The following is a 17,333-nucleotide window of genomic DNA, read 5'->3' on the forward strand; positions in this document are numbered from 1 at the left end:
TTGACGCTTCGGATCAACTGGATTGCAACGGCTTATTCGTGCCTCTTCACCGGAACCCTAGCTCGACGTCTGAACCCTAATCTGCAAAATAGACAGGGGGTGAGTGCACCTTTGCCTCTCGTGGCAAAGGCCCTCCGATGCCTTTGTTAGTATCACGTACTAGAAAACTCAGCCCTAATTATCAGTAGGAAAGCAATAATAATGTAACGTATTGCGTACCTCTCACCTCTAGGTTTTCCTCATATTTATAGATTTATGGATGCTTGCTGTCCAAGCATCCTTATTGCCATAGGATTTCTTAACTCGTATAGGAAACCCAGGATATCAAGGAGTCTCGTTTCCTTTATCAGTTTATGGAAAAGAGTCCTTTTAGGATTCTTTTCCTTTAAGAGCCGAACATCCCATACTCGTTGGGTATCTTTCTCAGATCCTATATTCTTGGGATCTTTATCCCTATATGAGACATGACTATTCTGGAATCTTCCAGAGTATTCTCTCTGCTCCTACTCTCGATTGGAGTTCCATATTTGTTCGGCCGTCTCATAGCCGAACAGACGGCTTGGACCAGTTACCTCACATGTAACTGGTCCTTGAGCCCGTACAACCTTCCTGGACCATTGACTTCTCATGTCACTGGTCCATATTGCCGAACACTTGTTTAGCATGATGACTGTCCTGTCTATATTCAAACTATGGTCCCACGTACCATTTATTCGGATATCGATTGCATTGCTTTCAACCCGTGATCACTCGTATCACGTGCTAGGTTCTTTACAACATCTGTTCGGCTGTATCATAACCGAACAGTCTATTTATAGCCATGACTTCTCATATCACTGGTCCATATCGCTGTTCACCGAACTGCTCGGCGATAAGTCCAGTCGTATTTACCACGTGTTCCCAAACATCACGTGTTTGGTAACTAAATGTATCTGCTCGGGAATACCTCCCTACAGATGGTTGTAAATAAATGTAGTTGGAACTTTGTTTTTTGTACCAGAGTCAGGAAATCTTGCATAGTTGAGTTGATCAGATGTTTGAGGTAAATTATGATGAACTTTTTCTAAACTGTCATTTAAAACAATGACGTGAAAAATCCATTTTTTTTCAACTCCGAAGACAATGCGGCATCCTGGTTGAAGAATTTGGTTTATCCAAAAGTTATCCCATCCGGCACAGAATCGGTTATTTATTGTATGAATAGGCCATATATTGATTCCATCTATCAGCAAGATCCAAATATCCTTGTTAGCACCTTTGAAGATTTGTCTGTATTCTGTGGGGATGTCCTATAATAGGTGGAAGGAGAATATCAATGTATATTTGATAAGGATTAATGTTTGTATTATTGAATGATGTTTGTGGAAGTTATTTTTAAAATTCTAAAAAACATACTGCAGATTCAATAGGATCTCTAGTAGTAATTGTCTTGACAAACCAGTAGCCTTCATGATCTAAATTGGTTAAAAAGGTTAAATATTAGGCAAAGTATTTGAAATTATAAAGTTGCTTTCTTTTTATGAAGGGTAATATAAAAAAAATAGATTAATAAGATTTATACTTACTATCTTCAGCTTGTGCTAAGAAGGAGTCCATTGCAAAACAGGGCCGATGTATATTGTCTTACTGTATTCTTCAACGAAAGCAGGGCATGCTTCATAGAGCAAGTTTGTAGTTCCTGTAGTTGAATATTAGGCAACGGTTTGCAATTGACCTTGTGTTGTTTCCAGTGAAACAATTTCATGTGTTCTATCAAAGTGCGGACGGACAAAAGGTGGTTTCAAGGCCATTGTTGCTTCAGAAATTTCTTGACTTGTATGAAATTTGCATGTTTAGGTTTCAAAATACAATATAATTGATGGTAATAGATATGGTAACATATAAATCTATTTTAATTGAGTAATATGTGTTGATTGTTTTTGAGGTATTATTGAAGACGTATTTTAAATCTAGTTTTTTGATTAACCAAGTATAAAAATCTAGATCTAAAGTAATGTGATTTTTGTTTATTGTTGGTTAATTTTGTTTTAGAATCTGATTAGAATGTTAATTTGGAAATACTTCAGAACTTTTAAAACCCTAACTTTTGTATTTTTTGGACGATTTTATTGTTGTTAAAGTTTTGATGGAATTTCAACTGGTCTAGGGTTTCGTTTTTTGCAATTTTCACTGAAACATTAAGTAGAAGAAGAAGAAGAAGAAGAAAAATACTAACAGAATTGAGATTGAACTTGGGACTTTTGGATTCTGAATTTGGGAAAGGGAGTGCGAAGTGTGGTTGTTCTTGTTTTCCTCTTTTTGTTCTTTTTCCCTTCTTCCGTTGTCTGTCGTTTTTTGCTCTGGTTTTCTTTGTTTCCATTTTTTCGAAACGTTGGAAGGGATAAGAACGGGTTGAGGAAAGAAAAGGAGAAAATTATCATGTGCATGTGTGATCATGTGGTGTTTATATTCCCCATTCATAGTTAGGTATAAAATAGATATTAAAATTGATATTTGGCAAATAATTTAGGCATAAGATTAAATGTAATTTCTCATATTTATGTTCGTTTTACATACAATATTTTATGTTAGCTCTACATATATGTAAGGAGTTGTATAAATTATTGTGTTTAAATCGTCATATGAATAGCATTTTTGAACAGATTTTTGTTTTGGTTATAAGTTGAAATGAATAATGAATTTTTTAAATTGAATATTAGGTTTTTGAAATATTTAGGTTGTAAATTTGGTATTGAAGTTTTAGTGACAGTATTGTACTTTCATAAGTGGAAAATGAAGAAATTATTCGTTATGAGATATGAGGAAATTATTTTTTGAGTTGATTAGATGGACCAGTTTTTTTTGTTTTTGTTGTTTTGGTTGTTTTTAAAAATATATATATTTTGGTATTTTACTTTGTTTGGTGTTTTTTGGGATTTTGGTTGTACTATTTTAATAAATATTGATCGGTAATTTTATAATAGATTGTTTGTGTTTCTATTGTTTTCCAATTTTCCCAATTAATTGTTTTGATGTAATAATTTATAGTGTAATGGTAAATGGAAATTATGTTTGCACATCTTTCCAGTGGTGGGTTTTTGTTACTATTTGGAAAATTTTGAAATAATGTGTATGGTTTTTTGGTTTATTTTTGTATTTGTTGAAAAATATTAGGTTTAGATTGTAATTTTTTTTTAAAGATTTTTTTTGTCATTATGATGTATTAATTGTTAAAAATTGATGGGAAATTAGAAAGAATAGCGAAATTTATATAAGGGTAAAAAAATAACTTACCTAGCTTATTTAGGTTTTGTTTGGCTAAGTTTGCTAATTAGCTTACTTTTTTGTCCTTATTTAATTTTTTTCGTATTTGTTAGTTTTGTGTTATTTTTTAGTGGATTATTATATTGTCATGATAAAAGGAATTTAAAAAATAAAAAATTATTATTGAAAACATTTTTTTAATAAAGATGAAAAAGTATAGTTTAAATAAAGAACATTAATGTGATTTCGACTATAGTTTTTTAGGTTTTAGATTCTTTTCTTTATGACGATGCAATAATCTATAAAAAAATTGACGAGAAATTAACAAATATGGAAAAATCTTAAGTAAAATCAATAAGCTAATTGACTTGTTTAGCGGAACGGGGCTTTTTGAATAGTGTTTAAATAAAGAACATTAATTCAGAATATAATTTTTTCGTTTTTTGCCCCGGTGTGATATTTTCAGTTTTGTTTAGACGTTTTTTGGTATTTTTAGTTTCTTGGCTGTGATACCTTTATGTGTTTTCTAGATTATTCGTGTATCTTTTTAGTACAGAGAGAGCAAATAGAGAGCGAAGAAGCAGAGCAAAGACAAAACTATCCCTGAAAAACCCGCAAAATACCAAATGCATAAAGACAAAATACCATTGCTTTTTTAGGGATACAAAAGGAAAAGGGCAAAAGTCTGAAAACCTATATTAGTAATTTGGGTAAATGGCCAAACAGTGAAACAGGCCCACCACTAAGTAAGCGAAAATACACAAATAACCCTACCCATTACACACAAGCCTATCTCTATCGGGGACTTAATTGGAAAAAACAGGCAAAGATGGCATCACCCCAAAATTGGAATTCTTGGCTCATTTTCTAACGCCCCGATTTTTCGGAAGCAATATAAAATAAAATCTTAAGAAAATTTGCTAAATAAATATAATTTTTCAAAAAAAAGTTTAGCTATTACAGTCACAAGATAAATTTACTGATTCAAAATACATTAACTTCAGAGCTGACTCTAGGCTTGATACAAATCCGAAGCATACCCGATCTTCGTTCCTTATATTCTTTCCGTGTCGAACTGCACCATCTTTGTATCCTCTCCATTGAATCATGCGCCCTCTGGCAAATTGATCGCCGAAGCAAATGATTTGCTAGGATACAGACGTATCCATGAGTGATAAATCACCCAATAGAATAATCCAACCCAACCACCCCTCCTTCTATACAACTAACAGATAACAAGATAATATTGAATCGAAGAAATCAAACAGATATTTTTCACATAAGCCAGTTCATTACTATCCATTAACCTACCGTGAAATTTAAGATCTCTCTGCGAGATCTTTCCTCCCCCAACCGTTAGCCATGCTCGGTCCCATGAGATCACTTCCCCTTGCTGTCGCAGATACACCTAAGTTATATACCGAGTGTGCACCCCAATAACTACAATAAGGGGAAAGTTTATCATGCCTGAACCACAACTAGGGTTCGCCTATCTTATACATCACTTTACAAATCACTTCACAATCATCACTGGACACACGCCAGTTTATCAATTCATCACTGGACACTCGCCAGTTTCAATCTCATCACAAATCTCATCATATCTCAAAATCACGCCTGCAGGCAATCTAAAAATAAAACTTTCCAATTCATCCATTACCTAGTATCGTCTAGGTGAATTCTATTCGCATATCACCCTTATCTCTAGGGTCCAATCTAGCATATCAAGCAAGAGTTTGAACAATATGCATATTACCAAAATAATAATTGAAATAAACAAACAACAAGCGAGGCAATCACGTAACTTTTTATGAACGGGCCATTGCTCTTAGTCTTGTATGGTTAAAAGTTAATACCAATACAAGAAATTTTTATCAAAAATAAATAAATAAATAAATAATAATTTTATTCAAATATTAGTAAGTCTATGCTTTTATTAGTCGATTTATGAAGTTAGGTTACCATATTAGTGATAATATAACAGTGGGTCGAAACTGTACAATTAACCATCACGGGTTTAAAACTGCAATTTGTAAATAACGTATCATTAAATTTTGGACCAAAACAATACATTCAATAGCCTAAAGGGGTTAACTGTATTTTTAGTGTTAATTTTCAAAAATAATACGTCCAGGAACAGTAGGTTTTCGAAAAACAGGGGAAAAACGTCGGACTATATGATTTTGATTCATGGGTTCGATTTTAGCAATTGAAACTTGTTAAAAAAATCCTCATGTAAAGAGTATATATACTTAGGGAGCAGTAGGAGAATGATTAATCTACCTTTAATCCGGACAAAACGATTCGGTGGAGTCCGGTGGGTTTTCGTTTGGCGGCGAAAGATCGGTATTCTAGCAGCAACTTTGGACTGGAATAACTTGACCAAACCTCTGCCGTTCTGGACGATTCTTGTATCTAACGCAAAGATCTTGAAACACCCTACAACTTTTGTGAAGAAGTCGAAGCCCGAAAACCATTCGAACTAGGAGAAAAGTGGGGGTTTTCATAAATCCTGTTTGCTGTCTAGAAACAGAAATCCGAGAATTTCACTGATCTTTGGACAGCAATAACTCTATCAATCCTTAACCGTTTTGGGTGATTCTTGGGTTGAAATCAAAGCTTTCGACGCCCTCTAAAACATTCGTGAAAAAACTTAGGCCTAAAAATGACAGCAACTAGGAAAAAATAGGCCGTGAACAGAGGGACGTGATATGGACGAAAATTAAAAGGGTGTGATCCCTCTTTTCTTGTTTATGTTTATGTAGTGGATTAGGAGTGTTGTATTGTAAGAGAGGAGTGGGGATAAATATGGAGGTGGTGGAATGCGGAAGGAGAGAGATATATAGTTTAGGGAGAGTGTTTCGGCTCCGAAGTGACTCAAGGACTGAGCGAGCGTGCCAGTACTTGTCGCGCCCAACGTAATGGACTGAGTGCCCCTTTTCTGACTTCGAATCTGTGAGGGCGATAGTGCTGCAACCTAAGGGTTGGATTGCAGTGAAGATCCGTGGTTTTGCCTCTACGAGCGATGACTTAATAATTTCCTAACCGTGTAGGAAAAGAAGTAACAACGTAAGAATAACTTTATTATGTCGTAATAATAAAGTTGGGGATACAAGGGAGATATGAATAATTTTGTTATGTCGTAATAACAAAATTGGGGGTACAAGAGAGATAGAAATGAGGGAGAAATGAGATAATTGCTTCGCTAGGAAGGCTTTTGGTTTTAAGCGTTGAGCTTGATTGGTGTGGGAACCCTTTTTTCTTCTTGACTTCTAGTATTTATAGGCCAAGGGTCTTCGATTCTGCATGCAAACGGATTTGTTGGCTTCTCCTCGTGACGTCATGTGTCCTTCATAACTTTCAATTCATGAGATCATGGAATAATGGGTAGTTATTGAAAGTTATAAAAGATCATGGGTAAATACTGCACTGATCCAGACCTGAGCCAAATTTTTCACCTTCACCACGAGCTGACATGTGTCCCGAGTAGGCCTCAGATGTTGCCAAGCGTCCCAAGTAACTACCCACTAACATATTTATTAGGATCATGGGTAGTTATTGGAGGTAAATAACAATTACCCATGTGTTTACTTGATCATGGACAGTTAATAGGATAATGGGTCTATTTCTCCTCCTTATTTCGTGGGCACCTGATGAGTAATAGGCCATTTGACTTGGTCAAATGGACATGTGTTGAAAACTTCCATTGACTTCTCTTGATTTCCGTCAAATTCTTACCAAGACATGGTAATGGGCCTTTTGAACAATAAAAAGCCTAATTTGCATGCTCCATTGGGCTTTAAATAATCATAATCCATAATTAAATAACTCGAACCCATGGTCGGCTTGGACTAAAATTAACTGGGCCCGCCAACATTGTTTTGGCCCAGTACATTTAGCCCCAATAACTCTTCATTTCACGGCCCAATTTAATTAAAAGATAATTAAATGGCCCTCCAACGCTTGCCCAAGATTGTGTGCCAAAAACGGGTGTAAACAGAGAGTTTGAAGGGGAGTGAAAGATTGATTTTGATAGAATTTTGGTTAAATAGGATAAGAGATGAGTATGTATACTTATATATCTAAAGTATAAATATATATCCTATATAAGTGTGAAAATAATATCAATCATACACATAATAATTTATAATTAATAATTCAATATAATTAGTTATTGAATTAAGAATTTAACAATATAAATTTGTATAAAAAAAAAGGGCAAGAAAAATCCAGGTCGTTACACATTTACTCCCGGGTCTGGAATCGAAACTCGATACCATTTATTTTGTAGAAGTCCCCGAGAATATTAATTTTGTTAAAAATTATGTTCGTGGAGTACCGAATGATGTCTCATGGGAAACCATTCATTTTAGACTAAAAAATATTACTCCTAATATTTTCTAATCTAGCGGAAGAATATTTACGATTAAAAATTCTTCGAGGACATTCTATCAAGGATAATATGACCACGTACGATGATGGCCAATATTTATATTTGCATCGCATGTCGCTGCCCTACTCTATTCTTTTTGGAAGGATGAATTGTTAGACAGGTTCGAGTTATGAAAATCAATCTATCCGACAAAATCATATAAAAGTTAGCTTTCCTACTTCCTCTGGAGACCCTGATATACCTCATATTATTATTGTCCCCTATCAAAATAAGTGATTAATTTGTGTTTTTTTTTCCCCACTACATAATTAACCTCCATAAAGGAGGAAAATGGAGAGAATTGTTAGTGCAACTTTTGCAAAGATTTTGATTTTAGTGACAAAGTGACAAACACATCAGCCCACCATTTAGAAGGCTAGACAAAGTCTGTTAAAATTAGGGTCCACCGAGCTACTGTAAGCGTACAAGCTGCTAATTTTGATTTTATGGACCTAATTTTGTGAGGTTCACTTCACTCACAAGGTGCTACTGTAAGCGTCGCTGATACTTGACCTCAATAAGGCTTCGAAATTCTCATTTTTCATAAATTTAACAAATGTTCTGTAAAAATTGGAAGCCTAAACGTAATTTTCAAATATCAACTAATGAAAAATCTCCATCTAATCAATCCGGCTTCCCCCATGTTATCGATCGCGTTCAAATTCTGCCTCCTACCGTACCTCTTAATTAGGTTTTCAGTTTCTCGATTCTAGTTAAGGCTCCATTCTCTTGAATTTAACTAAAGCTTAACTTAATTTTAAGAATTGCCCTTATTTGAATTTTTTTACCATTTGTTAGTTTTGTGACAATTTTTTTTGGGCTATTGATTTATCTCGACAAGAGGAATCAGAAAAGTAACCATTTTTTTTTAGAAAATGACATTTTTGTGCTAAAAAATGGTTATTTCTCAAAATACTTGGGTAAAAGTAAAAAAAAAATTTACTTTTCCGATTCCTCTCATTAAGACAAATCAATAACCCACAAAAATTTGATGCAAAACTAACAAATGCGAAAAAAATTTAAATAAGAACAAAATTAAGTTCAGGAGAACTGGTCCAAGTTAAGTTCAAAAGAACTGGGCCTAAAGAAAGAGAGAAAATGCTTTCTTCTGGAAGCATCAATGCTGTGCAGGCATGGACTTAATTCTCTTCTTTTTTTCCCTTTCTTCTTTAGTTTATTTTTCGTACTAAAATGCATGGACGAAACTCATAGAATGATAAAAACTGCTTTGTTAAGGTGGTGGTGGCTTTACACGTTAATTTAAAGGTGATGATTCTATGCATACATGTGTTTCCGAAAATTCGAATATCCGAATTAACCACGTATCTGCTTCCAAGAACAATAATTGCAGTATACTACTCTATCTTTATTGTACTAGTATATACTACTCTCTCTCTTCAACATGCCAGTTTCTTTTCCTTTCCCAAAACCCCAAGACTAGGGCTACTTGGCAAACTGATATAGTGATCGAGAAATGACACCAACCAGTTGCGGTGACAATCGAAGTCTGGGACTTAGGGATTTACTTCTGAAGTCTCGGGGTCGAAACCTCTCAAATGTTATCAGCTCATTTGCGGTCAGTCCATACAAAGAGACTCTTGCAAGTGAGATAGTAGGATCGGTTTCCAGAATTAATTGAGATGCGCTCAAGTTGGCTCGGACCCTGAGTAATAAAAAAAATAACTGAAATGACACCAACCTTCTCTCTTTATATTGGATCTGTTATCTATTTGCCCAATTTCCATGAGATAGAGGAGTGTATTGGAAAGCAATACATTAATTAGTCAAAGTTTTCCCCAAAAAAATGATAGGAAACATAAATAAGCCCCGTTCTGTTAAGATTCTTATTTTCTAAGTACTTATTTTTCGTTTTACAAAATAGGTCATTCTCTCACAATACATCACCTTTAATTCAAAAAATAAGTACTTAGCGGAATGGAGCCTTAAAACTATTGGGATTCCTATCCGACTTGGAAATCTTCACAAAATAAACAATGGCCAGGGAAAAACTCATAAATATTTATTGTTGGAGTTTTAAAATTCCTACGAATGGAGTAGAATCTGCAGTCAAATTCTATTTGTTTTATATAATTCAAGTATTCAGGCCAATTTATACGCATCTCAACTAATCACATATAATTTGAAGTTTAACAGTTGAACAAATCCCCAATAGCCCCAATGGGAGTCGATTATGAGAGTTTGTGAAAATTAGTCATTGTCATGCTCCTACTCAACCAACATCTTGGGCTTATTTATATTCTATTTTTTCAAAAGAATAAAAACTCAATTTACAGAGCAATCAAAGATAACTGGAATTTTAAATGTATATTGTACACATCCATATATAGTATCACTGGGGGAAAACATTAAAAGTTCTAGCACTTCAGAGTACAGTAGTTTAAATTACCTTTGTTTGGAACCCATAGAGAGGAAAATAAAAGAAAGAAAAATGGAAGAAAAAATTTACTATTTACTACACTTGAAATCCTTATTTTCTTCACTCTTTCTCTTCCAACTAAACAATGAAAGGAAATTTTTTTTAATTTTCCTTTCTTTTCCTTCCCTTTTTATGAGTTCCAAACAGAGCCTCTCAAGGGTGAAATAAGAAGAGGAAAACTTAAACAGAGTAAAAAACAGGGGATTTCTTGAGCTGTTAATATACAATGGTTTGAAACTCTTCTTCCCTCAAAAACTTCTGCTGCCTTGCAATAAAAGCCTCCACGGTCTGCCGGAACTCTTCGCCGCTCATCTCCTCCGCCATATAAGAACTCACCGCCGGTGGATTGGAACCCCACCGAACCAGTCGGTCAGCTCCTCGTCCTTCTCCATCGACACCTTGATCCGCTTCTCCCTCTCGGGCTTGCTCGCCCGGAAACGTTTGGTGTTGGGCGTGATGACGGAGCTGAGGCAGGGACGGAGGAAAAGGGGGGCACGTGCCCCCGCTCGAAACTAAAATAATTTTGTTATATTTTCATAAATTATACATAATTATGAAATTAAGTGTGCTACTACACATAAACGAGTGCATATATTTTGAAAATATACATATAAAACTAGTTTTATGTTTCAATTTCGTCATATGGTGCCTTTATACTTGTTGATTTTCGAACTATTTGTCTACTTCAATCGATTATTCCTTAATGGTACTTATTTTTAATCGTCTAAGAGTAATATTTTAAAATAATATCATTAATAAAACTGTATCGATCATTATAAAACTTGTCAATGTTCATGTAAAACATATTTTCAAATTTTGTCTGAGATTTTGGGCTTATTTTTACGGGAAAGTCTTCAATACACACCCCTTGAAGGTGTGTACCATATGCACCTATTATGTGATTCATATTGTGCCACCTCATAAAAAATTACTTGTAGGACCGATCATTCATAACATTTTATTTCGTATCGTAACTTTTATACTAAAAATTCGTAACTTTTCAACAATATGATTCGTAACTTTTTAGCAATAGATTCGTAACATTTTGGGATTCATAACATTTTGGTGTATTTTAATGAGGGTGTATATGATACACACCCAAATAAGGGGTGTGTATTGTAGCACTTCCCTACATAATTTAAGTGAAAGTATGTGTTATATATTTTTGTAGTTTGAATTGCATGTCTTAATTATGTAACGATCTTATTATGATTAACTAGAAAACTAAATTTTCGCTACTGTGATTAACAAGATGCCCCCACTAAACAACATTTCTGAATTCGTCCCTAAGCCGAGGTAGGTCTCGGCTGCCTGGAACAGGGTGTTGTGGTAGAGCCCGTCGTACTCTTCGACGGTGAGGATCTGCTGAGGAACCGGTGGAGTCTGAGGAAGAGCTTGTGTCGGAACTCGTGGGGGATGAGGTCCTTGGTGAGGGAGTGGAGCACCATTGCGGTTGCGGTGGCGGAGAGGATGGGGGATTTGTGCATGGGGAGGAGGTCTTTGGGTTTTGTGCAACATGATTTGGTTATCTGGGTTTTGGGTTTTTTAAGGTATTGGGGAGCTCTTTAGCGTGGTTTTGGGTTTCGAAAAATGTTAGAAATCTCAATCGATAGTGGGAGAAGGCATTGATGAGTGATGTTGTAGTGTTATGATACGGGGAGGAGTCATGCGACTGCGGTGGTGTAGATGCTCTGTAGATTGGACTATGGGGAAAAAATTTCAGTGCCGGATGGGTACCACGTGATCCTTGCTCAACACATTCGTGCCGTCCATATCGTTATTGAATGGTTCAGATTTGGAGAGATGAAAAAGAAAGAGAAAGTATTGGGGTGAGAGGATAGAGAGTATTTCAATCCGAACTGATCAAAAGTGTATTGGACGGCTCGAATGTAACGAGTAGGTATCACATAGGATATACCCACCCGGCAACAAAATACTCCTCGGTTCTATGGTAGTGAGAAGAGGAGTAGAACTTTGTGCCCAAAGAAGAATGGACGAGATTTTGGCACTCCGATTTAGCTAATGACACTCCACATTTTTATTTTATAATCTCACATGATGAAATGCCAAATTCAATTTCCAAGGAAGAAATACATAAAAGTGGTGAACGAAAAAAAGACTCTTCAGTTACTAGAAAAACAAAAAGAAGACTCTGCCTCTAGGGCCGTAAACCAACTAAGAAGCTCGCGAGCTCGACTCGGCTTGTTTATAAATGAGTCGAGTTCAAGTTTTAGGCTCATTAGAGCTCGGCTTGTTGAACAAATGATCGACTCGAGCCGAGCTCGAGCTCAAATTTTTTACTCATTTAGTAAACGAGTCGAGCTCGAGCTCGACAATGATCGGCTCGGCTAGTTTACAGCATTGTACCTTACCATTGTGTCATTTTTAGGATCCTTGAACCTAGGAGGGTTGGTGCTTGGAGGGTTGTTTCTATCAGGTTAGTGCATTTCCAACAACATGACTGACTGAGCTCACATCCAGTTTGCATCTCCTCTGGTCCGTTTAATTTCGGTCAATTGTGGCTCTTTCCGAACTCGTAACAATAATCGTTCACTTTTAGAGTTTTTTTGAGAATGTTGACCTGATCGAAAAATCACTTTGATCAAATTGTGATTATATGATTTCAAAATGGATTAATCGATCTCAAATCTCTTTTTATTTGAAAAAGCAACCATTACAAAACAAAATTTTAAAAAACTGTGACCACATAAATTTGAAGTTGTTAGAGAAAGAGGGTTATGTGCCAGTCAAATTTAGACTAGTCAATTTGTCACATAAGCCTTCGAAAAAATATTAACGCCTCCAAATTTGAAAGGTGGAGATGCTTTTAGAGTAACATATTTTGAAAAACTCAATCTATTTGTTCAATTAGTTACCGTCTATCACTTCTTTATAAATTCGTTTACATGTTCATCGGATCTTTTTTAACAAAAACGCTAGGATAAAAACCGCAAATTAATGCAATGTGATCTTGGCCTGAGACATAAGCGTTTGTTCCATCTTAAGGTCTCAGGTTCGATTTTCTTTGTCAATAACTCTTTGTACCATCTCACCCCCACGTATAAACGTGTGAAACAGCTGTGGATAGACCTGTAGGGATTAGTCCGAAATGTGCGCAAACTAACCCGAAACACTTTGAATTTGAAAAAAAAGGGGATAGTAGCATAAAGATGGGATATTACATATCAAATACTACTAGTTTTGTCAGAAACAATATTGTTCAGTACATTTTCTGGGTAGCAACATACAGTATCTCTTATTTTTCACAACTCCCACCTTATCAAGTCTCAATATCTGTCTCACCTCCAGATCCAGATTCCTTTTGTTCTAATTCACCATCTTTAACTTCTTCAATTTCCTTCTTCTCCTCAAGGAACTCAATTAAGCCTCTCAGCGCGCTCTCGGCCTCCTCGTTCTTTAACAGTTGCTCGCCTACTTCTGCCGGAGTTACCTTTTTCATCACCATCAACTGTTCAATCTCCATAAAGAGTGGATGCTCTGAAATTCCAAGGTAATTTTGGGCAAGCATTTTGAACCCACAAGGGGTGCAATAGGACATGTGGATATGCACGTCCATCCGCCCGGGGCGCAGTAGCGCAGGGTCGAGCTTTTCTTTGTGATTGGTTGTGAAAATAATAATCCGCTCGTCCCCACAGCTTGACCACAACCCGTCGATGAAATTAAGTAGTCCGGATAAGGTCACCTGCAATTGAGAGAAAATTCAGTACTGTGTTTTCTGAATAGCAGTGTTTGTGTGACTAAACTTGAATTAGCCGTGATTCACTTACCCCGCTAGACCCGGGATCGTACCCGTAACCATACTGGAAAGGATCCCTACCTTTTGCCGCCGCCTTTTTTGCTGCCGCCTTCATCCGATCTTGCAACTCTATGGAGCAATCAATGTCCTCCACCACCAAAACAGACTGATTCGCCGTCGAAATGAGCAGGTTCCTCAGCTCGGAATTACTCCCCACAGCAGTCAACTCCAAATCATACACATCGAAGTTTAAGTAATTCGCCACGGCCGCAATCAAGCTTGATTTCCCAGTCCCAGGGGGACCATAAAGCAAGTAACCTCTCTTCCACGCCTTCCCAACTCTCCTGTAAAATTCTTTCCTCTTCACAAACCTCTGCAAATCCGCCATTATAGTTTTCTTCGCGTCTAATTCCATTGCCAAAGTGTCAAACGTGGATGGATGGTCTAGATTCACGGATTGCCACGGCTTTCTACTCGGGCCCCCCATGCCCCGGTCGTTCTTTAGGGTCCAAAGCTTCAGTGTCCTCTGCTCCTCTTTTAAGATCCTCGATTTCTCCAATATGTAAGGCAAGTACTCGTTGATTACCTGTGAATAAAAACGAATACGTAAAACACAGGTTATTCAAGTTAGGTCCCTTGAATAGACGGCTCCGATACGTGCTTCTTAGGTTGGGAGTACTCACTACGCAGGGGGTGTTCGGAAGTCAATTCTATAAATTTTAGAATTTTTCGACTATAATGAGAATGCATAAAAGTGTTTGATGACAAGTGTGGAATGATTTTTAGGACAAGATTGTGTGGATGAAAGTATAATCAGATCCAAAAAAAAATTCTCCCCAATTGTGACTTTTAAATTCTGCATTTCACAAATCATTATCAACTCAAAAGACACTCCTAATCTAAAATTACTGAAATGAAAAATGCAAAAATGGGCATTTCCACCACCACCAAATGAACCAGTGGCGAGCCCTTTCAATGCTGGTGTCTTCTTCTTCTCCTTTCACGACTAAAATTCCATATGGATAACTTCTTCTCTAGTTGAACTTAATGGTATGGGGTTTTTGAAATTTGCCATGGCAACCGTGGTGGTCCTATAATTCGTTCTGGTTTGAGAAATGGTGATTGGGACCTAGGGGTTACATGAAACCCCAATTCGACATAAGAACATGATCCGAACTGTCCATTTTTACTCGGTTTACCAAGTAAGTAGTGCCGATGATAAATTATGTTGCTTGGACACGGGTAGCAACACGAACAAAACACGTTTGTTTTGCAAAAATTAAACCCATTCGTTGGCTTCTCTGATTTTTTAGGAGTTACTGGGCCAAAATAGAGAAATCAAACACATGAGATTTTACGTGATAAAATAAGCAAGTAAAAAACACTCGTATTTTTTTCCTATTCAAACACAGCATCCATAGTGGAAGTATTTAGGCCCCGTTTTGGTCAAGGTTTGACAGAAGGCTCTTTTCCACGCAAACTAAATTGCCACGTGTCCGCTGCTAATTGGAAGGTCAAATAGTCCCCTCTGTTCAATGATTAATAATTTTGACCACACCTACAAATTCTAAAAATAAGTACTTACAAATACGTAGTACATCATCCTAATTTTGACCACACCTACAAATTCTAAAAATAAGTACTTACAAATACGTAGTACATCATCCTTAATTGCCTGTTTGGAAACTTGAGGAAAAGAAACAAAAAGAAAGAACAAGGAAAACTATTCTTTGAAGAAAATGTTTATAAAAATCCATCGAACTCGATTCTTCGTTTTGTTATTCTACACTCTCAAACCGGAAAAAGATTTTTTTTTTTTTCCTTTTCTTTAGAATTTCCCAATTTTTTAAAAATCGTTAGGCGCTAGTCGGACGGTTGGCCACTTTCGAGCTTCGAAGCCTAGTAATTGGCGCACAGCAATTAGTAATCGGCTATAAATCGGCACATAGTAATTAGTCGGATAACCCCCGACAGAGCAATTTAATCGCCAATTAATTCCGAAATTTAGAACACCGGTGTTTCCGTAGGTTAACAAACAAACCCTAAACAAGACGAAATACGAAACGAAACAACTACTAATGTAAATCAAAATTACCTTGTCCTTCGTCTTCTTGTGGAAAAACAGTTCGAAGAACCGGGCCTCCGATTTCTGAAACGACCCGCGATGGTAATCGTCCGGATACGCGATATAACTCCCGGGGGTTTTCTTGCACGACAATCTCCACCGGATCCGAAACCCGCCGAACGAAGAATCGGTGAGCTCCTCGTCCTTCTCCATCGACACCTTGATCTGGTTCTCCTTCTCGGGCTTGCTCGCCCTGAACCGCTTGGTGTCGGGCGTGATGACGGTGCCGAGGTAGGTCTCGGCGGCCTGGAACAGGTGGTTGGGGTAGAGCCCCTCGTACTCGTCGATGATCAGGGTGACCTCGTTGGAGAATGTGCTGAGGAACTGGCGGAGCCTGACGAAGAGGGCGTGCTGGAACTCGTGGGGTATCAGGTCCTTGGCCACGGACCGGACCACCATTGCGGTGGCGGCGGCGGAGGCGGCGGCGGAGATTATTGTTTGGATTGAGGGCATTTGGGTTTTTGGCAACATAGTTGGCTCTGGGTTTTGGGTTTGTTTTTGAAAATTGTTTTTGGGTCTGAAAAATCAAAATCAATCGATTTTGGGAGAAAGTATTGATTGGTTTCAGTGGGGTCTTGGGTTTGTTTTTGAAAATTGTTTTTGGGTCTCAAAAATCGAAATCATTCGATTTTGGGAGAAACAATTGATAGGTTTTAGTGGGGTTGTTTTTGGAAAATGTTATTGGGTTTTCTCAAAATCAAGCGATTGTGGGAGAAAGCAATGATGAGTGGTGTTTTCTGATTGGGTTTTTTAAGAAGAATGGGGGAGTGAATCATGCGACATTGGCGGACTTGGTAGTGTAGGAACTCTGTACGCTGTAGATGGCAGTGAGAGAGAGAGAGAGAGAGAGAGAGAGAGAGAGAGAGAGGAGTGAAACTTGGTACCGAAGGAAGAAACAGTAAAGTAAAGGAGAAAAGAAGACTTTCGCCAGGGTCGTTTAGGATGGAACAGTATTTTGGTTTGGACATACAGAGACGAGAAAATAGAAGATTACGGTATCCATACTGCTCTGTAATCCAAAATTTATAATCAAAAATATTATTTATTTAAAAGATTGCTAAGATTAAAAATATAGATGTCTACAATGGTATAATCAAAATTAAATAATTAAAACTTATCACATCATATTTTTAAATTACAAAAAACTAAAAACTGTGAACAGTAGAAAATAGTTTTTTCTAAAAATAGTTTTGAAACTAATAAAAAATTATTTACTGGGAATAGAAATAGTTTTTGAAACTTTTTTTTTGGAAAATAGTTGTTTTCTAATAAAACAATTTTTTAGTGAAATATTTTTTTTTGAAAATATTGTTCGAAAAGAATGAGAGAGAGGAAAAGG

General features: G+C 36.7%; 1 protein-coding gene and 1 long non-coding RNA gene across 2 annotated transcripts; one reads left to right on the forward strand and one right to left on the reverse strand.

The window, feature by feature from the left end:
- Positions 1-13,272: 13,272 nt before the first annotated feature.
- On the reverse strand, positions 13,273-16,651 carry LOC131325186 (AAA-ATPase At3g50940-like). Its single transcript, XM_058357299.1, has 3 exons — positions 15,965-16,651; positions 13,901-14,455; positions 13,273-13,815 (listed from the first exon to the last, which is right to left on the reverse strand). Exons 1-3 carry the CDS (start codon positions 16,463-16,465, stop codon positions 13,393-13,395), a joined length of 1,479 nt encoding a protein of 492 aa, XP_058213282.1. The 5' UTR covers positions 16,466-16,651; the 3' UTR covers positions 13,273-13,392.
- Positions 16,421-16,902, forward strand: LOC131325188 (uncharacterized). Its single transcript, XR_009199607.1, has 2 exons — positions 16,421-16,555; positions 16,645-16,902. It is a non-coding gene; the product is annotated as an uncharacterized LOC131325188 (long non-coding RNA).
- Positions 16,903-17,333: the final 431 nt, after the last annotated feature.

This window comes from Rhododendron vialii, chromosome 5a, assembly GCF_030253575.1.
Source record: "Rhododendron vialii isolate Sample 1 chromosome 5a, ASM3025357v1".
In the NCBI taxonomy this organism is placed as follows: domain Eukaryota; kingdom Viridiplantae; phylum Streptophyta; class Magnoliopsida; order Ericales; family Ericaceae; genus Rhododendron; species Rhododendron vialii.

Bases quoted from the DNA above. Each gene is read 5' to 3' on its own strand.
- LOC131325186 (XM_058357299.1), bottom strand. From the start codon at position 16,465: ATGTTGCCAAAAACCCAAATGCCCTCAATCCAAACAATAATCTCCGCC. The intron at 14,456-15,964 runs GTAATTTTGATT...TTTTATTCACAG, and splicing joins ACAAGAAGACGAAGGACAAG to GTAATCAACGAGTACTTGCC. The intron at 13,816-13,900 runs GTAAGTGAATCA...TCTCAATTGCAG, and splicing joins ACGATCCCGGGTCTAGCGGG to GTGACCTTATCCGGACTACT.